At 47.5% G+C, this 22,355-nt stretch overlaps 2 protein-coding genes across 2 annotated transcripts; one reads left to right on the top strand and one right to left on the bottom strand.

Annotated features, from left to right (window-relative positions):
• The first annotated feature begins 980 nt into the window (after window positions 1-980).
• On the top strand, window positions 981-2,587 carry LOC119341338 (zealexin A1 synthase-like). The gene has a single exon (XM_037613219.1). It carries the CDS (start codon window positions 991-993, stop codon window positions 2,497-2,499), a length of 1,509 nt encoding a protein of 502 aa, XP_037469116.1. The 5' UTR covers window positions 981-990; the 3' UTR covers window positions 2,500-2,587.
• Window positions 2,588-14,324: 11,737 nt separating this feature from the next.
• LOC119341055 (premnaspirodiene oxygenase-like) lies at window positions 14,325-16,854 on the bottom strand. The gene is made up of 2 exons (XM_037612953.1): window positions 15,893-16,854; window positions 14,325-15,154 (listed from the first exon to the last, which is right to left on the bottom strand). Exons 1-2 carry the CDS (start codon window positions 16,814-16,816, stop codon window positions 14,522-14,524), a joined length of 1,557 nt encoding a protein of 518 aa, XP_037468850.1. The 5' UTR covers window positions 16,817-16,854; the 3' UTR covers window positions 14,325-14,521.
• Window positions 16,855-22,355: the final 5,501 nt, after the last annotated feature.

Here is a 22,355-nt window from a genome sequence, read left to right as displayed (position 1 = left end):
TATACATTAGGAACATGTTTATATACAAGTTTAATATTTTTCTAAATACAGAATAGTTTTTTTAATATATGGTCAACATTTTTTGAACTATTAGCTAACAGTTTTCAAATAATTAATTAACATTTTTAGCTGTTGATTAGTATATTTTTAATACATGATCAACTATTTTCATACAGATTGTGTATTTTTAGTATACATTTTCCTGCAGTGCTCCAATTAGCCCAAGGTCCGCCGTCTGCAAATAGAACGGCTGTACATATTTGTCTTAGGTTGATGGTATTTGGCTATTCTCTTCTCAAGCATATTATATTATATAGAGTAATACATATGTGGTTGATGAAAATCTTATACAAACCAACAAACAAAAAAGTTTCCAAAAATCGTAACAATGCGTTTCAATTTTACTTGGAGAAATAACAAAAAAAAAAAGAAATCTTTAAATTAAACTTGGTGAAATCCAAGTGGAGAGGAGACGCGAGGAATTGAGTCGAGGAGCGATCCAAGCGGTACGTACGCGCGCGCGAGGATGGCCGGAGTCAACAACGTACGGTGGCGCTGTGCTGACCGGCGGGCCAGAGAGGAAGGAGGAGACGAGCCGGCAGCTAGGGGTTGCATGTAGAGGACCGGAACCGAGCACGTGCGGCCGGTAGAAGAAGAAGAAGAAGAAGAAGAAGAAGAAGAAGAAGAAGAAGAAGCAGGAATTGCAAAAAAGAAAAGAAAAGAAGAAGAAAGAGAGGCGACCCCGGCCGTGCACGTGCACGTACAAGAAGAATTCGATTGTTCGTTGGTTCGTTCGCAAAGGTCACGGTAGGACTAGGAGGCACGCCCTGTTCCTTGAGCATCACGTGGGATGACTCAAGGTAGCTAGGTAGGCATTTCCGTGTGAGACTGCGAGCTCAACACCATGCAATGCAAGCTACAAAACCACGGCTCTCCTCCATCGACCAGAAGCTGCGGCGTCCTTTCCAGTCCCATCCTCCTCCTTTGGCCATGGCGTCGCTGCCGCTCCTCCTTCTCCTGGCCGTCGTCCTACTCCTCTGGCTCCACCGCCGGCGCCAGCGCCGGCTCCGTGCGCCCGCACTCCGCCTGCCCCCGTCGCCGTGGCCGCTCCCGCTGCTCGGCCACCTCCTCCACCTGGCGCGGGACCTGCCGCACCGCGCCCTGCGTGACCTGGCGCAGCGCCACGGCCCGCTCCTGCTTCTCCGCCTCGGCGGCCTGCCCATCGTCGTCGCCTCCTCCGCAGACGCCGCGCATGAGCTCATGGTCTCCCACGACGTCGACTTCGCCTCCCGCTACCTCAGCCGCATGGCCCGCCTCTCCATCCAGCCGGGCGCCGAGGGCATCTTCTTCGCGCCCTACGGCGCCCAGTGGCGCCAGCTCCGCAAGATCTGCACCGTCGAGCTCCTCAGCGCCCGACGCGTGCTCTCTTTCCGCCCCACGCGCCAGGAGGAGGCCGCCCGGCTGCTCCGGGCGGTGGCGGCGTCGCGGGCCATGGTTAACCTCAGCGGGTTGCTGGCAGCTTACGCCGCCGACTCGTCCGTGCGCACCATCATCGGGAGCAGATTCAAGGACCGCGACGGCTTCCTGGAGTTGGTGTCAACCGGTAGCAAGCTGTTCGCCGGGATGAGCTTACCGGACCTCTACCCGTCATCACGCCTCGCCATGCTCCTTAGCCGGACGCCGCCCCGGGTGAGGCAGCACCGCAAGGAACTAGACGCGTTCATGGACACCGTCGTCCGGGAGCACCAGGAGAACCGCCGGGCAGACGACGACGATGACGAGGACCTGCTTGACGTGCTCCTGAGGATCCAGCGGAAAGGCGACCTGCAGTTCCCCTTGTCGACCGAAATGATCAAGTCGGTCGTACAGGACATATTCGCCCGTGGCAGCGAGACAGCGGCGACGACACTGCAATGGGCCATGTCCGAGCTGGTGAGGAGCCCTAGAGTGATGCGGAAGGTGCAGGACGAGGCCCAGCTGGCGCTCGCCGGCCAGACCACGGTGACCGAGTCCTCCCTCGCCGACCTCAAGTACATGCGCCTAGTGGTCAAGGAGGTGCTCCGCCTGCACCCGCCGGCGCCGCTGCTGCTGCCGCGGGAGTGCCGGAGCGACGGTTGCCAAGTCCTTGGCTACGACGTGCCCAAGGGCACCATGGTGCTCGTCAATGCGTGGGCCATTTGCAGGGACCCCACGCACTGGGACGCCGCCGAGGAGTTTATGCCAGAGAGGTTCGAGCGCGGTGACGCCGCGGACTTCAAGGGGGCTGACATGGAGTACACGCCGTTCGGGGCGGGCCGGCGGATGTGCCCCGGGATGTCCTTCGGGCTGGCAAACGTGGAGCTCGCTCTCGCCGGGCTGCTGTACCACTTCGACTGGGAGCTGCCGGGCGGAGCGGAGGCCGGGGAGCTGGACATGGCGGAGGAGATGGGCGTCACCGTGCGCCGCCGCAACGACCTCGTGCTTGTCCCCGTGGTGCGAGTGCCCGTGCCGCTAAATTAGTTGATAAAAGCTTCGGTTAATCTTTTTCGGTTAATCTGGTTTCTGGAAGCGGGCAATGAAGTATTCTTCTGCATGCAGTTGGTATCCCTCCTGTATCTTCGCCTTCCCTCTCAAACTCGGCGCTTCATTCATGATGTGTTTCTTCTCTTCTTTTGTTTGCACTCTGTATCTTTTGCTGCTTTGCATTTTTCTCTTTGTTTGTTTGTATGTTGCAATGTAATCCAGGCCGGTTGATAGCTTTGTTTTTTTATTTGCGGGTAAACAAAAAACAAAGAAAGTCGGGTGTGACTCGAACCTTCGTTTAAAAAAAAAGATTCAGCTTGAGCGATATCACGTTGGTGTTGTGCTGATTCAAGGAGTTTGCTCAAATTTATGGAAACGGACACCGCCATGCCTATATGTCCGTGCCTTGGCTTGTTGTGACGTACATTAGAGAAATGGTGTGCGTAAGCAGCATAAAAATGTTGTACAGCTAGTTGTACTGTAATTTTATTTTTGAATTTTAGTTGTACTGTAATTTGAAAAAATAGCAGCACTATAAAAACAGAAACAAAATTGCATAACAATGAACGTAATCATAAACGACAGTACAAGAGAAAAAGCTTCGTACGAGGGTCGTGGTGAGGGAACAAAATTCCTACCCACCAGCCATTTTTATTCCCCTCTCACTGCCGCCAAGGCAGGGCGCTTGGCAAAGCCCGCACGGCGCCAACGACGGTGGATAGGTCCTGTTCAGGAGCGGCCTCATGAGGAGATGCTAGAGGGTTATTGTGGGACGGCAAATGAGATGTGTGCTCGAGTGGTGGCCTTTCTGTGGTGTTCAGATGTATATTGCATGTCTATTATTTGTACAACAAACCCTCCTCCTTCCATGTATAGTTAAGGATGTGGACACTCATTGTACCTATATATATATACGTGCATATGCACCCGATGAATATATCGTTAGTTGCACCAAACCTATTATCTACATGGTATCAGCCTAATTATGGTCCTAGCCGTTTCATCGTCGCAGCTCTTCAGCCTCTACCGCCACTAAACCCAAACCTCAGCCGCGCCGCCACAGCCTTCCTAGCCGCCGCCGCTTCTTTTTCCCCACCCGCCAGCCCGCTACACCGCCCTCCTCTCTACCCCACGCGAGCCATCGCTGCCCCTACAGCCGCCGCCGCCCAAACCCTACCTAAACCCTAACCCTAGCCGCACCACTCCACCTCGCCGTCGCTATGTCTCACTCTTCCCTCTCCCACTGTAGCAACCCCTTCGCCTCCTCCGCCTCCTTCGCCCGAAATTGTTGTAGGTAGTGAACCACCTCAAAGTTATCTTTTCGATCAATCTATTGATTCATCCCTATAAGTGTCACAAACAACACTAGAATTTGTACTACAACAACACCATATGATACGCATCAATCCATTCTAATGTCACCTAGATACTCCAATGTCACTAAAAGTATTCGTGAGTCATTTATTCGATCACTACTAGGGAAAAGCCTACTAGTAGCATGGGTTAAATAGCTAGTAGTAGCGTGGGTGCCCGCGCTCGCTACAGCTAACTGGTAGTAGTAGCGTGGGTGCCACCCGTGCTACTACTATTTGAGTTAGTAGTAGCGCGGACAAAAAAAATTCTCGATCCCATGCATGTTGTCAATGGCGGCAACGATTCGATCCAGCAATGGCAGGGGTTGCCAATGGTGCGGACAGGCAGCAGCAGACTAGATCCGCAGGCGGTTGCTGGAAAGGGACAGGATCCAGGGCAGAGCAATGCGGTGGTGTGGGGTGTCTCTTCACGGCCAAGGCAGAGAGCTCCCTGTTCATCCATGGTGAATACCTACATGGGGATAGACATGGGAGGGCGAGTCAAACCAGAGGGGAAAGGGAAAAGGAGAAACAAGGGAGAGAGGAACGAGATGTAGGGAGTACCGGGGCTAGTCGCTGTTGTTGAGGTGCTCCGGTGTGGTAGCATGGAGGCAAGGGGGAAGACCGGCGAGCTCCTGGACGCCAGTGGCGCGAGGCGGCGGCCTCGTTGGGCGCCATGGAGGAGGAGGCGCACATGGGCAGGAGCACCATGGGAGAGCCTATGGAGAGAGAGGATGAGAGGGACGGGAGAACGAAGGGATTTGGAGGAGGAGATGGGGATTTGAGGTCTGTTAAAAACCCTGTTCTTAGTAGTAGCGCGGGTTTATAGCACGCGCTACTACTATCGACTCAGTAGTGGATAAAATGGATTATTATATTTCCTTGTTCATGATAATTGTCTATTGTTCATGCTATAATTGTGTTATCCGGAAATCGTAATACATGTGTGAATATATATGTAGACCACAACACGTCCCTAGTGAGCCTCCAGTTGACTAGCTCGTTGATCAACAGATAGTCATGGTTTCCTGACTATGGACATTGGATGTCATTGATAACGGGATCAAATCATTAGGAGAATGATGTGATGGACAAGACCCAATCATAAGCATAGCACAAAGATCGTGTAGTTCATTTTGCTAGAGCTTTTCCAAATGTCAAGTATCATTTCCTTAGACCATGAGATTGTGCAACTCCCGGCTACCGTAGAAGTGCTTTGGGTGTGCCAAACGTCACAACGTAATTGGGTGACTATAAATGTGCACTACGGGTATCTCCGAAAGTGTCTGTTGGGTTGGCACGAATCGAGACTAGGATTTGTCACTCCGTATGACGGAGAGGCATCTCTGGGCCCACTCGGTAATGCATCATCATAATGAGCTCAATGTGACCAAGTGTCTGGCCACGGGATCATGCATTACAGTACAAGTAAAGTGACTTGCCGGTAACGAGATTAAACGAGGTATTGGGATACCGACGATCGAATCTCGGGCAAGTAACATACCGATTGACAAAGGGAATTGAATACGGGATTGATTGAATCCTCGACATCGTGGTTCATCCGATGAGATCATCGAGTATCATGTGGGAGAAAACATGGGTATCTAGATACCGCTGTTGGTTATTGACCGGAGAGGCGTCTCGGCCATGTCTGCGTGTCTCCCGAACCCGTAGGGTCTACACACTTAAGGTTCGGTGACGCTAGGGTTGTAGAGATATTAGTATGCAGTAACCCGAAAGTTGTTCGGAGTCCCGGATGAGATCCCGGACGTCACGAGGAGTTCCGAAATGGTCCGGGGGTGAAGAATTATATATAGGAAGTCCAGTTTCGGCTATCGGGAAAGTTTCGGGGGTCACCGGTATTGTACCGGGACCACCGGAAGGGTCCCGGGGGTCCACCGGGTGGGGCCACCTATCCCGGAGGGCCCCATGGGCTGAAGTGGGAGGGGAACCAGCCCCTGGTGGGCTGGTGCGCCCCCCTTGCCCCCCCCCCTACGCCTAGGGTTGGAAACCCTAAGAGTGGGGGGCGCCCTACATGGCTTGGGGGGCAAGGCACCCCCCTTGGCCGCCGCCCCCTCTTGGAGATTGGATCTCCTAGGGCCGGCGCCCCCCTAGGGGCCCTATATAAAGAGGGGGGAGGGAGGGCAGCCGCACCCAAGTCTCTGGCGCCTCCCTCTCCCCACGCACCACCTCTCCCTCTCGCTGAAGCTTGGCAAAGCCCTGCCGAGATCGTTGCTGCATCCACCACCACGCCGTTGTGCTGCTGGATATCCATCAACCTCTCCTTTTCCCCTTGCTGGATCAAGAAGGAGGAGACGTCTTCCCAACCGTACGTGTGTTGAACGCGGAGGTGCTGTCCGTTCGGCACTAGGATCATCGGTGATTTGGATCACGACGAGTACGACTCCCTCAACCCCGTTCTCTTGAACGCTTCCGCTCGCGATCTACAAGGGTATGTAGATGTTATCCTCTCTCTCGTTGCTAGATGACTCCATAGATTGATCTTGGTGAAGCATAGAAAATTTTATTTTCTGCAACGTTCCCCAACAGTGGCATCATGAGCTAGGTCTATGCGTAGTTTCTATGCACGAGTAGAACACAAATTTGTTGTGGACGTAGATGTTGTCAATTTTCTTGCCACTACTAGTCTTATCTTGTTTTGGCGGTATCGTGGGATGAAGCGGCCCGGATCGACCTTACACGTACGCTTACGTGAGACAGGTTCCACCGACTGACATGCACTAGTTGCATAAGGTGGCTAGCGGGTGTCTGTCTCTCCCACTTTAGTTGGAGCGGATTCGATGAAAAGGGTCCTTATGAAGGGTAAATAGAAATTGGCATATCACGTTGTGTCTTTTACGTAGGTAAGAAACGTTCTTGCTAGAATCCTATTGCAGCCACGTAAAAACATGCAACAACAATTAGAGGACGTCTAACTTGTTTTTGCAGCATGTGCTTTGTGATGTGATATGGCCAAAAGTTGTGATGAATGATATATATGTGATGTATGAGATCATGTTCTTGTAATAGGAATCACGACTTGCATGTCGATGAGTATGACAACCGGCAGGAGCCATAGGAGTTGTCTTTATTTTTTGTAAGACCTGCGTGTCATTGAATAACGCCATGTAAATTACTTTACTTTATTACTAAACACGTTAGCCATAGAAGTAGAAGTAATCGTTGGTGTGACAACTTCATGAAGACACGATGATGGAGATCATGATGATGGAGATCATGGTGTCATACCGGTGACGAAGATGATCATGGCGCCCCGAAGATGGAGATCAAAGGAGCAATATGATAATGGCCATATCATGTCACTATTTGATTGCATGTGATGTTTATAATGTTTTACATCTTATTTTCTTAGAACGACGGTAGCTTAAATAAGATGATCCCTCGCAATAATTTCAAGAAAGTGTTCCCCCTAACTGTGCACCGTTGTGAAGGTTCGTTGTTTCGAAGCACCACGTGATGATCGGGTGTGATAGATCCTAACGTTCGAATACAACGGGTGTAAGCCAGATTTACACACGCAATACACTTAGGTTGACTTGACGAGCCTAGCATGTACATACATGGCCTCAGAACATGGAGGACCGAAAGGTCGAGCATGAGTCGTATAGAAGGTACGATCAACATGGAGATGTTCACCGATGTCGACTAGTCCGTCTCACGTGATGATCGGACACGGCCTAGTTGACTCGGATCATGTTTCACTTAGATGACTAGAGGGATGTCTGTCTGAGTGGGAGTTCATTAAATAATTTGATTAGATGAACTTAATTATCATGAACTTAGTCTAAAATCTTTACAATATGTCTTGTAGATCAAATGGCCCACGTTGTCCTCAACTTCAACGCGTTCCTAGAGAAAACCGAGCTGAAAGATGATGGCAACAACTATACAGACTGGGTCCGGAACCTGAGGATCATCCTCATAGCTGCCAAGAAAGATTATATCCTAGAAGCACCGCTAGGTGAAGCACCCATCCCAGAGAACCAAGATGTTATGAATGCTTGGCAGTCTCGTGCTGATGATTACTCCCTCGTTCAGTGAGGCATGCTTTACAGCTTAGAACCGGGGCTCCAAAAGCGTTTTGAGCAATATGGAGCATATGAGATGTTCGAAGAGATGAAAATGGTTTTCCAAGCTCATGCCCGGGTCGAGAGATATGGAGTCTCCGACAAGTTCTTCAGTTGTAAGATGGAGGAAAACAGTTCTGTCAGTGAGCACATACTCAAAATGTCTGGGTTGCACAACCGCTTGACTCAGCTGGGAGTTAATCTCCCGGATGACGCGGTTATTGACAAAATCCTTCAGTCGCTTCCACCGAGCTTCAAGAGCTTTGTGATGAACTTCAATATGCAGGGGATGGAAAAGACCATTCCTGAGGTATATTCAATGTTGAAATCAGCGGAGGTAGAGATCAAAAAGGAACATCAAGTGTTGATGGTGAATAAAACCACTAAGTTCAAGAAAGGCAAGGGTAAAAAGAACTTCAAGAAGGACGGCAAGGGAGTTGCCGCGCCCGGTAAGCCGGTTGCCGGGAAGAAGCCAAGGAATGGACCCAAGCCTGAGACTGAGTGCTTTTATTGCAAGGGAAGTGGTCACTGGAAGCGGAACTGCCCCAAGTACTTAGCGGACAAGAAGGCCGGCAACACCAAAGGTATATGTGATATACATGTTATTGTTGTGTACCTTACCAGCACTCGTAGTAGCTCTTGGGTATTTGATACCGGTGCAGTTGCTCATATTTGTAACTCAAAGCAGGAGCTGCGGAATAAGCGGAGACTGGCGAAGGACGAGGTGACGATGCGCGCCGAGAATGGTTCCAAGGTCGATGTGATCGCCGTTGGCACGCTACCTCTACATTTAACTACGGGATTAGTTTTAAACCTCAATAATTGTTATTTAGTGCCAGCTTTGAGCATGAACATTGTATCTGGATCTCGTTTAATACGAGATGGCTACGTATTTAAATCCGAGAATAATGGTTGTTCTATTTATATGAGAGATATGTTTTATGGTCATGCCCCGATGGTCAATGGTTTATTCTTAGTGAATCTCGAACGTGATGTTACACATATTCATAGTGTAAATACCAAAATATGCAAAGTTGATAACGATAGTCCCACATATTTGTGGCACTGCCGCCTTGGTCACATTGGTGTCAAGCGCATGAAGAAGCTCCATGCTGATGGACTTTTAGAGTCTCTCGATTATGAATCATTTGACACATGCGAACCATGCCTCATGGGCAAAATGACCAAGACTCCGTTCTCCGGAACAATGAAGCGAGCAACCAACTTATTGGAAATCATACATACTGATGTGTGCGGTCCAATGAGCATTAAGGCTTGCGGAGGATATCGTTATGTTCTCACTCTCACTGACGACTTGAGTAGATATGGGTATGTCTACTTGATGAAACACAAGTCTAAGACCTTTGAAAATTTCAAGGAATTTCAGAATGAGGTAGAGAATCAACGTGACCGAAAGATGAAGTTCTTACGATCAGATCGTGGAGGAGAATATTTAAGTCACAAATTTGGTACACACTTAAGGAAATGTGGAATCGTTTCACAACTCACGCCGCCTGGAACACCTCAGCATAACGGTGTGTCCGAACGTCGTAATCGCACTTTATTGGATATGGTGCGATCTATGATGTCTCTTACCGATTTACCGCTATCATTTTGGGGATACGCTCTAGAGACAGCTACATTCACTTTAAATAGGGCACCGTCTAAATTCGTTGAGACGACACCGTATGAATTATGGTTTGGGAAGAAACCTAAGCTGTCGTTTCTAAAAGTTTGGGGATGCGATGCTTATGTCAAGAAACTTCAACCTGAAAAGCTCGAACCCAAGTCGGAAAAATGCGTCTCCATAGGATACCCTAAGGAAACCATTGGGTAAACCTTCTACCTCAGATCCGAAGGCAAGATCTTTGTTGCCAAGAATGGGTCCTTTCTGGAGAAAGAGTTTCTCTCGAAAGAAGTAAGTGGGAGGAAAGTGGAACTTGATGAAGTACTACCTCTTGAACCAGAAAGTAGCGCAGCTCAGGAAGATGTTCCTGTGGTGCCTGCACCGACTGGAGAGGAAACAAATGATGATGATCAAGGTACTTCGGATCAAGTTACTACTGAACTTCGTAGGTCCATGAGGACACGTTCCACACCAGAGTGGTATGGCAACCCTGTCCTGGAAATCATGTTGTTAGACAACGGTGAACCTTCGAACTATGAAGAAGCAATGGCGGACCCAGATTCCAACAAATGGCTTGAAGCCATGCAATCCGAGATAGGATCCATGTATGAAAACGAAGTATGGACTTTGACAGACTTGCCCGATGATCAGCGAGCGATAGAAAACAAATGGATCTTTAAGAAGAAGACAGACGCAGATGATAATGTTACACTCTATAAAGCTCGACTTGTCACTAAGGGTTATCGACAAGTTCAAGGGGTTGACTATGATGAGACTTTCTCTCCCGTAGCGAAGCTGAAGTCCGTCCGAATCATGTTAGCAATTGCCGCATACTATGATTATGAGATATGGAAAATGGACGTCAAAACAGCATTCCTTAACGGCTATCTTAAGGAAGAACTGTATATGATGCAGCCGGAAGGTTTTGTCGACCCTGAGAATGCTAACAAGGTATGCAAACTCCAGCGATCCATTTATGGGCTGGTGCAGGCATCTCGGAGTTGGAACATTCGCTTTGATGAGATGATCAAAACGTTTGGGTTTATGCAGACTTATGGAGAAGCCTGCATTTACAAGAAAGTGAGTGGGAGCTCTGTAGCATTTCTCATATTATATGTAGATGACATACTTTTGATGGGAAATGATATAGAACTTTTGGACATCATTAAGGCCTACTTGAATAAGTGTTTTTCAATGAAGGACCTTGGAGAAGCTGCTTACATATTAGGCATCAAGATCTATAGGGATAGATAGAGACGCCTCATAGGTCTTTCACAAAGCACATACCTTGATAAGATATTGAAGAAGTTCAATATGGATCAGTCCAAGAAGGGGTTCTTGCCTGTGTTGCAAGGTGTGAAATTGAGCTCAGCTCAATGTCCGACCACGGCAGAAGATAGAGAAAAGATGAGTGTCATCCCCTATGCCTCAGCTATAGGGTCTATTATGTATGCCATGCTGTGTACCAGACCTGATGTAAACCTTGCCGTAAGTTTGGTAGGAAGGTACCAAAGTAATCCCGGCATGGAACACTGGATAGCGGTCAAGAACCTCCTAAAGTAGCTGAAAAGGACTAAGGATATGTTTCTCGTTTATGGAGGTGACGAAGAGCTCGTCGTAAAGGGTTACGTCGACGCTAGCTTTGACACAGATCTGGATGGCTCTAAGTCACAAACCGGATACGTATATATTTTGAATGGTGGGGCAGTAAGCTGGTGCAGTTGCAAGCAAAGCGTCGTGGCGGGATCTACATGTGAAGCAGAGTACATGGCAGCCTCGGAGGCAGCGCATGAAGCAATCTGGGTGAAGGAGTTCATCACCGACCTAGGAGTCATACCCAATGCGTCGGGGCCGATCACACTCTTCTGTGACAACACTGAAGCTATTGCACTTGCCAAGGAGTCCAGGTTTCACAAGAAGACTAGGCACATCAAGCGTCGCTTCAACTCCATACGTGAAAATGTTCAAGATGGAGACATAGATATTTGTAAAGTACATACGGAACTGAATGTAGCAGATCCGTTGACTAAACCTCTCCCTAGAGCAAAACATGATCAACACCAGAACTCTATGGATGTTCGATTCATCACAATGTAACTAGATTATTAATTCTAGTGCAAGTGGGACACTGTTGGAAATATGCCCTAGAGGCAATAATAAAATGGATTATTATATTTCCTTGTTCATGATAATTGTCTATTGTTCATGCTATAATTGTGTTATCTGGAAATCATAATACATGTGTGAATATATATAGACCACAACACGTCCCTAGTGAGCCTCTAGTTGACTAGCTCGTTGATCAATAGATAGTCATGGTTTTCTGACTATGGACATTGGATGTCATTGATAACGAGATCACATCATTAGGAGAATGATGTGATGGACAAGACCCAATCGTAAGCGTAGCACAAAGATCATGTAGTTCGTTTTGCTAGAGCTTTTCCAAATGTCAAGTATCATTTCCCTAGACCATGAGATTGTGCAACTCCCGGATACCGTAGGAGTGCTTTGGGTGTGCCAAACGTCACAACGTAACTGGATGACTATAAAGGTGCACTACGGGTATCTCTGAAAGTGTCTGTTGGGTTGGCACGAATCGAGACTGGGATCTGTCACTCCGTATGATGGAGAGGTATCTCTGGGCCCACTCGGTAATGCATCATCATAATGAGCTCAATGTGACCAAGTATCTGATCACGGGATCATGCATTACGGTACGAGTAAAGTGACTTGCCGGTAACGAGATTAAATGAGGTATTGGGATACCGACGATCGAATCTCGGGCAAGTAACGTACCGATTGACAAAGGGAATCGAATACGGGATTGATTGAATCCTCGACATCATGGTTCATCCGATGAGATCATGGAGTAGCATGTGGGAGCCAACATGGGTATCTAGATCCTGCTGTTGGTTATTGACCGGAGAGGCGTCTCGGTCATGTCTGTGTGTCTTCCGAACCCGTAGGGTCTACACACTTAAGGTTCGGTGACCCTAGGGTTGTAGAGATATAAGTATGCAGTAACCCGAAAGTTGTTCAGAGTCCCGGATGAGATCCCGGATGTCACTAGGAGTTCCGGAATGGTCCGGAGGTGAAGAATTATATATAGGAAGTCCAGTTTCGGCTATCGGGAAAGTTTCGGGGGTCACCGGTATTGTACCGGGACCACCAGGACCACCGGAAGAGTCCCGGGGGTCCACCGGGTGGGGCCACCTATCCCGGAGGGCCCCATGGGCTGAAGTGGGAGGGAAACCAGCCCCTGGTGGGCTGGTGCGCCCCCCTTGGCCCCCCTGCGCCTAGGGTTGCAAACCCTAGGAGTGGGGGGCGCCCCACATGGCTTGGGGGGCAAGCCACCCCCCTTGGCCGCCGCCCCCCTTAGAGATTGGATGTCCTAGGGCCGGCGCCCCCCCTGGGGGCCCTATATAAAGAGGGGGGAGGGAGGGCAGCCCCACCCAAGTCTCTGGCGCCTCCCTCTCCCCACGCACCACCTCTCCCTCTCGCTGAAGCTTGGCGAAGCCCTGCCGAGATCGCTGCTGCATCCACCACCACGCCGTCGTGCTGCTGGATCTCCATCAACCTCTCCTTTTCCCCTTGCTGGATCAAGGAGGAGACATCTTCCCAACCGTACGTGTGTTGAACGCGGAGGTACTGTCCGTTCGGCACTAGGATCATCGGTGATTTGGATCACGACGAGTACGACTCCCTCAACCCCGTTCTCTTGAACGCTTCCGCTCGCGATCTACAAGGGTATGTAGATGCTATCCTCTCTCTCGTTGCTAGATGACTCCATAGATTGATCCTGGTGAAACGTAGAAATTTTTTATTTTCTGCAACATTCCCCAACATTTATAGCACACGCTACTACACTATCGACTCAGTAGTAGTGTGGGTTTATAACCCTTGCTACTACTATGGCATTGTCCCGGGGGGCACGATGGAGACCACTCAGTAGGAGCGTCGGTTTATAGCCCGCGCTACTACTATCAACTGGTAGCACAGGTTTATAACCCTCACTACTACTATGGGATGTCCCGGGGTCACGGTGGAAACCACTTAGTAGCGCGGGTCCTCTACCTCCAATCGTCACCGCCGACGGCTTGCATCGTCTTTGATGGCCCTAGGTCCATGGAGGCACGATGGACCCCTGCCCTTGCTAAGGGGATCCTGCTTCATCTTAAAAAAGGTTTGTTTAGGGTTTATGTCCTTCTTAGCAAGATGAGACGGCGGCTTCCTGAAGATAGAATAAGATTCTCACTGCCTAGCCACCGTCCCGGAATGTGTCTAGCAGCGCAGAAGGGCATGTGGGGGTGTGTCTCCAGGAGATCTTGAGGGATTTAGGCGGTGCTGGCCTTCGGTGGATCTGCTTGGATCCAGTTTTTGTTCTAGTGTCTACATGTTGGTAAAGGAGGGCCACTAATGGCGGCGTGCCTTCGGCTATCTCCCGTGCTTGTAGTCGTTGCTAGGGGATCTACGTACATGGTTGTAACTTTTTTTTACTTTTGGTTTCTTTGTATTGCCATGACGCATGATGAATGATCGGAAGTTTTGTCTGGAAAAGAACATGTTTTCGCAATATTGAATATTCAAGTTTTTCACAGCTCAATTGATATTATTTTCTTGGCGAGGGCTAGAATTTCAGTTAGTTAACACTTTTTTCTCATTCTGTAAGCAGAAAAATCACAATATTATTGAAAAAAAATCACATAAATTGAGCACTACTCAAATGATGGATAACATGACAAAGCACCAGAATGCATCCAGTTCCCGCGATAGATAATATTTGACAACATAGAAAAACACACACGCGCGTGCGCGCACACACACAATAAGCAAACAACTTAGGCCACAGATTACATAATGAAAAATTAAGAACTTATTTCTCCGACCCATTTTATTTAGCTGTGAGGACAAGAAAGGCTATAATATAAGACATAGCCATGTTTGAATATTCATGGATTAGGAGCAGGCACGTGAACGGTGGCATGCAGCCACAGGTCGTTCTTCCTCTTGGCCGTTATCCCGAGCTCCTCCGCCATGTCTAGACCATCGGCGCCTCCTCCAGGGAGCTCCCAATCAAAATGGAACAACAGGCTCGCTAGCATGATCTGCACGACCGCTATCCCAAACGTGATCCCAGGACACATCCTCCTACCGGCGCCGAATGGCACGAGCTCGAAGTTCGTTCCCCTGAAATCCGCCGCCGCATCACCAGCCTCCTCAAACCTCTCTGGCCTGAACTCCTCGGCATCAGCGCCCCAGCTTGCTCCATCCCGCCCGATTGCCCATGCGTTGACGAGCACCATGGCGCCCTTGGGCACATCATAGCCGAGGACACGACATGGTTCCTGGCACTCCCGCGGGAGAAGCAACGGCAACACCGGGTGTAGCCGAAGCGACTCCCTGATTACTAGATGCAAATAACGCAGCTCCTGCAGGGCATCCTCCTTGATGCAGGTCTGCCCAGCGAAAGCGCTGCGGACCTCGGCTTGCACCCTCCGCAGAGCCGCAGGATTCCGCATGAGCTCTGCCATCACCCATTGAAGTGTTGTCACCGAGGTTTCGCTCCCTCCCGAAAACATATCCTACAAAAAACAGAACTTTAATTAGTTGAGATGTTCTGGCTGAAATAATTACTTTTCAATTGAGATGCATGCATAATGCATTCAAGTATAAAAAATATTTTAAATAGCCCACAATGGCGTCGCTATATAGCATTTGGAGCAGCTTCCCACTAAACTATGGACTTCCAGCGCTAAATTAAAAATGACGTTAATAGCTCGCTACTCCTACTATAGCATTAAATTTTGAGTAATTTAGGGCTGCTAAGCTTCGGTTGGGCCACTATTTTCTAAGCTTTTCGAAATCACGTTGCAGCGCCGTTCAAATTTATTATTATTCCTGCTGATTTATATAAAATACTCCTATGATGCACTGATGCAAACATCTATTATTGAATTAGAATGCTTGATTAGGTGTACCTTGTTTTTTATGCTTGAACATGTCTGAAGTCAATTATATGTGATATATCATATATGATGCCTCATTTTATGTTAATTTTTTCATGAGTTAATGAAAAAAGCTAAATGAGGCTTATAGCTTCATTAATTATAGCTTCACTATAGCTTTTCCTAGCTTCCCGTGAGCTGTCGCTAAATGGCATACCTCACACTTTAGGACTATGAAGATAAGTGCATTGCACTCCTTTCCAAAACACAAGAAAAAAAATTGATCTCTTTCGGTGAACTTTTGGCGCATGTAATAAAGTGCATGGTATACTAGAGTCTAGAGCCAAAGCGAAGAAGTCTCGAGTTCGATCTTACCATAATCACGGAACCAATTGTTCTTGCGTTGAGAGGCATGTGGACGCTGCCACCGTCATTTTGGATCCTCAGTAGCACGTCCACGATGTCTTCTTCCTCGTCCCCGCCGCCAGCCGACCTCCTCATGCGATGCTCCTCAATGATCCGGCCGATGAGCTGGCTTATCTGGTGGTTTAACGCCTCCATCCGGTGAATTGAGCTACTGAACGCACGTGCAAGGCGCGACGATGGGAACAGGTCAGCCAGGCTGATCCCCGAGGCCAGCTTGATGCCCTCGTCCAGGCATTCCAGGAACTCTGCGCGAAGATCCTCGTTCCGCTCGCCCACCAATGCGTGCACCGCCAAGTTGGTGACGTGGGTGGTGATGAGGGAGCTAAGGTTCACGGGCTCCGACGAAGACGATAGCGATGAGACGATGGAGGAGACTAGGGCGGCGGCGTTGGCCTCGCGGCATCCCCGGAGGGAACGGACTTGCCGCGCGTTGAGTACCTCGGTCACGCATAGCTTTTTGAGGCGGCGCCACTGCTCGCCGTGCGGTGCAAGGGAGATGGCGAGGTCGTCTATCGTGATGGCGCCGAGGGTGGCAGTCCGTGGCCGCGTCGCGAATGCCTTGTCGTGGGTCTTCATGATCTCCCTCGATGCAACAGCGGACGAGGCCACGACGACGTTGAGCTCCCCGAGGCGGAGAAGCATGAGCGGGGCGTCGTACCGACGGGCGAGGTCACGGATGGCGTGGTGCGGGAGTGCGCCTATGAGGTGGTGCAGGCTGCCGATGACCGGCAGCCGCCATGGCCCCGGGGGAAGGTTCTGGCCGTCGTGCTTGCGCGGCGGCTTGAACATGACGATGAGGAGGAAGGGGAGTAGCAGGAGGGTGGCCATGAAGAGGTAATTGTAGTAGACGACATCTTGATCTTGTTGTCCCATGACCGGGGAGTGCGTCTTCTCTTCTCTGCGCGGGCACAGAAAAGAATACTAGAGGCTTGTAGTAGTTAGGAATTAGTTTGGTTGAACATTATATAAGGCAACTGGTCATTCAGTTCTCCATTAAGGTTGGTCACAGTAGGGAGGAACTTAGGAGTAACATCACACACTTCAATACAACTTTGCTTATGTGGCACGTATTTAATAAAGAGAGAGGTGCTTGTGGTAACTAGCTAAGTTACCGGAACATCACACACTCCAAGAAACAATGAGTCTATAACCTAATAAATACATCGTTGCATGACACTACATAGATGTTCCTACCCACTATGGAGGTAGTAACATAATCTAGGGAAGTGTGTAAGTTACTAGCTTATGTTCTTGCCCATTGTGACTAGCCTAACAGCATTCCGCACCACCACTGTCAGAGTAGTTGAGCAGGACTAGCCATAATAATGGTACTACAGGAAACGATAAGAATACTAGTACAGGAAACGTATCTTGATTGTCATAAAGAGCTACAAGAAATTAGTTGATGAATGGGAGGATAGATATAATCAATGTGCTATAGTTATGGACCAATTTTTAGACTACCCATAGTGGGAGTAACTTCACCAGTAACATCAAGTCCAATTCAGTAAATTTGCTCATGTGGCAATGAGTTAATGAGGAGAGAGGTAGTTATAATAACTTAGCTAGTTACTGTAACATCACATGCCCCAATGCAATATGAGTCTATAACCTAATAAATGAAGCTTTGCATGTTACCATACTTATGTTACTACCCACTATGAAGGCAGTAATAAAGTTTAGGCATATGTGTATGTTACTCACTATTGTGGCTAGTCTTACAGAACATAACCCAAACAATCGACAACCAAATTTAGAAAGTCAGCAAATACTTAATGTGGATGCATATTTTTGTATGGAAGATTCTCACGTTCTTGTGGTGCCATAGTCAGAGATCACCGTGGAAACTTTATCTCGGCATACACGGCTGACTCGAGCATGTGGCCGACATTGTTTCTGTAGAAGCTGTTGCGTTACTTGAAGGGCTCAAATATACAAAAATAGGATATGTAGCAATGTTCTCGTAAGAATGGACAATATCACAGTGGTGGAAGCTTCAAGGCTAAAAGAAGGTCTTTCAACGACTGCAGCTCCTATATTGGAGAGTTGCAAAGTTTTATTTAGAGAGATCGAGAAGGTTACTATTGAGCATCGTAATAGTCTAATAGAGAGTCTAATGTAGTTGCTCATCAACTAGCTCATTAGAGTCGTGCAAACAATCCGTTTTTGTGGGTGGATGCACCTCATGTGTTTATTGCTAAATTTTTAGCAGATGATGTAAGCGTTATTTGATGTGAATAAAGCTAGCCATGAAGGCCTTTCCATAAAAAAAATCGACTACCGACAAGGTCACAAACAACCCAACAAGACCTTACTGAGCACCAATGATGACTTCATAACATTTGATTGGCATATCACGTGTAAAACTGAGATCCTTCAGTTTAAGTAGTACGTGAAAGGTGCGACTTGTACATTTTTCACCTAGTTTTTCATTAACAGCAGTTCGCAACACCATTATTGGAGTAGCTGGCCAGGTCTAACCATGATCATGGTACAGGAAACGTACGGTGATTTTCATAAAGAGCTACAAGAAATTAGTTGATGAATTTGGGAGGATATACAATTATAGAGGTAATTGCACTGGTGGCACATGAACTTGCATGGTGGGAACATTTTGGTACATATAAACTTAGTGCAACGAAACGGTCGGGAAACTTGTAATTTGAATATACTTTTGTCCGAAACCATCTTTGAGCATCTCTAACTAACCCTTATAATTTAGAGGAGGAAATGGCCGAGTAACCTTTAGAGGAGTACATTTGCTCCTCTAATGAAGTGTTGCTTCTAACCCATCCCCTAAACTTAACAGGGTAAAAAAATGCCAAATCTTTCTAATTTTAGTTTATATAATATATTTCAACTACATATTTGCACACATATTAAATCTAAACATAATAATTAAGGTTCACACAATTCATGAATATTATAATTCATAGTTTACAAACAAAATTATTTAAATTCAAACAAACGGATGGGCTCAAATGAAGTAAATAGCATGACAAAAGCACAATTATGAAGTGCTATGGAGATGGGGAACTACCCTTTGGCTTCCGCATGTATATACACCCTATATGGGGTATTTATTTAAGATAATTAAAAAAGCCAAAATAGTTCAAAAGTATTTTTAGATTAAACTTGACTTACTTGCACACTAGTGTATAAATTTTCACAAAAAAGAAACCAACGTTGACTTCACAGCAAAAAAGACAAAATTTATTTGCTATTATAGGTCACTATTCACGCTATTTTGACTGAAAAGTTGTCTTTTTTAAAAGAAGTCAAAGAGGAATTTTTTTGTGGAACTTTTCTCACTGGTACAATGAAGGGTCAAGTTTATTTCAAAAATATTTTCAGAATTTTTTGACTTTTTGTTGAATTGCTAAAAAAATCCATATAGGGTACATACGCACCCAGGAACCAAAAGTTCCACTCCTATGGAGATGCCACTAATGCTCAACAAGACCATCTTGAAGATGGGTAAAAACTTTTAGGTTCTCGATTCTGTGATTCGCTGGGAGGAATCTCTGTATCTTATTTGCATCGTGCTCCGGCTCAATAGGATCCCCATTGGAGATGTTTCGAAAGTTCTTAGGCATGCCTCTCTCATCCTCTATGGTCATGTTATCACTAGTGCAGAAAAGCCTAGTGGTGATATGGCAAAAGGGCCTTCATGGAGCGGACACTCAACGCCACCAATATGGCATCGGTATTAAAAATTAGTGGTGGCGTCACCACTAACAATGGTATGACTGGCGGGGGCACATGTCCAACGCCACCAGTAATATTCATCACCAATGACATCCATGTTGGCGCCCTGTCACCAATATGATTCTCAGGTAAAAAGAAAGTTGTACAACTGCGCTTTCTCAGCCAAATGACAACATAATTCAATTTAACAGAAGCAACAGAATCAAGTTTGATAGTGCTAAATAGAGGCAAATGACAACATTTAAGTTCAATGAAGAACTAATTAACATAGCAGGCATAACACATGTTCAACGGAAGTTCAAAGAGATGCTAGCATAATACGAGCAGGTACCATGTCTAATATCTAGACTCTTTAGTGGTTGCACTAAGGGTCATACCCTGGGTAAACGAACTAGAGCTGTGAGCGGGCATGTAGTACACCATGATCTTCTCACGATCATACTTGATGTAGAACATGCCTCTATCCCCAACTTCCATCCCACCATCAACTACAAGATTTGTCCAACAAGGGTAACCAAAATAGTTATGGCTGGCTCGTCGGTGACGAGACAAGTTAAGTTCCTGGACTTCAACATATTCACGAGGACAGAATGTAATCTGACCCTTGCATCAAGCCCAAGGCTGAACTTTTCTAGAAAGTCACGCCTTGTCCCGCAAGAGATGACCTGAGCAAAATTGAAAGAAAGCCAGTTAGAAAATTTTGGACGCAGTTTTATGTAACTCAGTCACGACATGCTGAACATAAACATACCATCCTAGTTAGGAAGTCATCTGGAAGATCTATGAAGAACTTCATGTCCTTCTGGCATATCACTACGCCACAGGTCGCACACGGGGGATCCATTTACCGCATTCATGTTGACAAAATAAACATACCTCATGATTCGAAGTGACGAACATAACACATATAGCTAGGTTCATATATTCGAGATAGTTTCAACACTATAGTAAAAATTAGCACTGTACGTCGGTGCTATCTGTGACGGTGGTAATACCTAACAAGTTAGTAAAAAAATAATATTCTATAGTTACTGAAAAAATTCGCCATGATTGGACATATTGACCATACGAATACCTGCAAAAACTACAATCTACAGCGTACAACTATAAAAATTTGCAACTAAAACATCAACTACAATAACAGTAAAATATACAACTAAATATAATCCACAACTACAAAATTCGACCTACAACTAAAACTACACTAACACTACACTAGAACCTACATTGAAACATCGTAATATCAACCAACTATCCAAAACTACATTAACACTAGCCTAAAAACTATGCTAAAAGTACACTACAATCTACACTAAAAATACACTACAACCTACAATAGCATCTATACACACAAAGAAAACACCGGTGGCAGCCGGCCATTGGCGGGGCGGTGACGATGGAGCGGCGGAGCAATGACGACGGTGAAGGCGGTACGGATGATAACGTTGACGAAGGCGTTGGTGCGACGGGGTGTTGAGTGGTGGAGGCGGTGAAGACGACAGCGCCGACGGTGGAGATGGCATCCAGTCGGCGAGGACGGCGGAGTAAGGCTGCCGCGGGGATGGCAGCGGTGGGCGGTGCCGGGGAGGGGTCGATGGGGATCGGAATGGATAGGAGTGGGGGAGTGTGTGGGGCAGTGGGGGTGGTGTTATGGGGTACTCCATCCGTCCGGGTTTATTAGGCCTAAAGACAACTTCTCTTATACCAAGACACATAGTAATTTGGTCACATTAATTCTTCCATTCCACTCCCAATGCACTCTCTCACATGCATGCAGCCAATGAAAAAACATGCAAGAAGTGTATTAATTTCTCAGCTATGGCACCAACAACAACGACTTTTAATGCAACCAATGCAACGGTTGCATTCATGCACCTTTCCAAAGCGTGGCCTTATAAAAAGGGACATGCTTATGATGCTGAGAGCCTAGTTATAAACCTGGACGGAGGGAGTAGCATGTTGGGTGCTTTGTTGGCTGGCCCATGCGAGATGTATTTTACTTCTTTTTACTTTACTTTACTTTATTTTGTTTTACTTTTATAAAAATTAGGTTAATGTTTTATTTTATTTCATGTTTATTTTATTTAGTTTTGTTTATTTTTTATATACATTGTTTTGTATTTATGTTTATTTTATTTTAAAGTTAATTTTTATATACATATTCTTTTGTATTTATGTATATTTAGTGAGGAGGAAGGGGAGTATTAGGACGGTTGCCATAGAAAGGTAAGGCCAACTCCACCGCACGATCTCAAACGGACGTCCGCTTCGACCGGATTTTGTCAGTTTGAGATGGCAATGGGTAGCAAAACGGACATGCGTGTCCGGCTTGTGTTGAAGGTGCCCAACGCGGCAGATCACCCAAAAATGTTTGTCGCGTGTTTGCCCCCGCGGTCGCCCTGTAGCAGCATCAGTTCGTGCCGCGCCCGCGCCCTCGACCGTGCCGACGCCCTGCAAGACTGCGTGCGCCCGCACCTGCCAGTGCCGCAGCCCACGCGCTCGCCAGCCGCGCCCTGCCGGTGCACTCGTCCATGCATGAGCTCTCCGCGCCAGCAGCCACTGCCCGCAGCCGCGCACCGCCCGCGCCGCGCCCTGCTTGTCGCCGCCCACGGCCGAGCCCGCAGCCACGCCCTGTGCCCCTGCCTCCGGCCCGCACCCGTCGCCCGATGGCTCAGCCCGCGCCCGTCGCCCCTTCCGCGCGCAC

Source organism: Triticum dicoccoides, chromosome 7B (assembly GCF_002162155.2).
Source record: "Triticum dicoccoides isolate Atlit2015 ecotype Zavitan chromosome 7B, WEW_v2.0, whole genome shotgun sequence".
In the NCBI taxonomy this organism is placed as follows: Eukaryota; Viridiplantae; Streptophyta; class Magnoliopsida; order Poales; family Poaceae; genus Triticum; species Triticum dicoccoides.
This window is presented reverse-complemented; position numbering and strand designations above follow the sequence as displayed.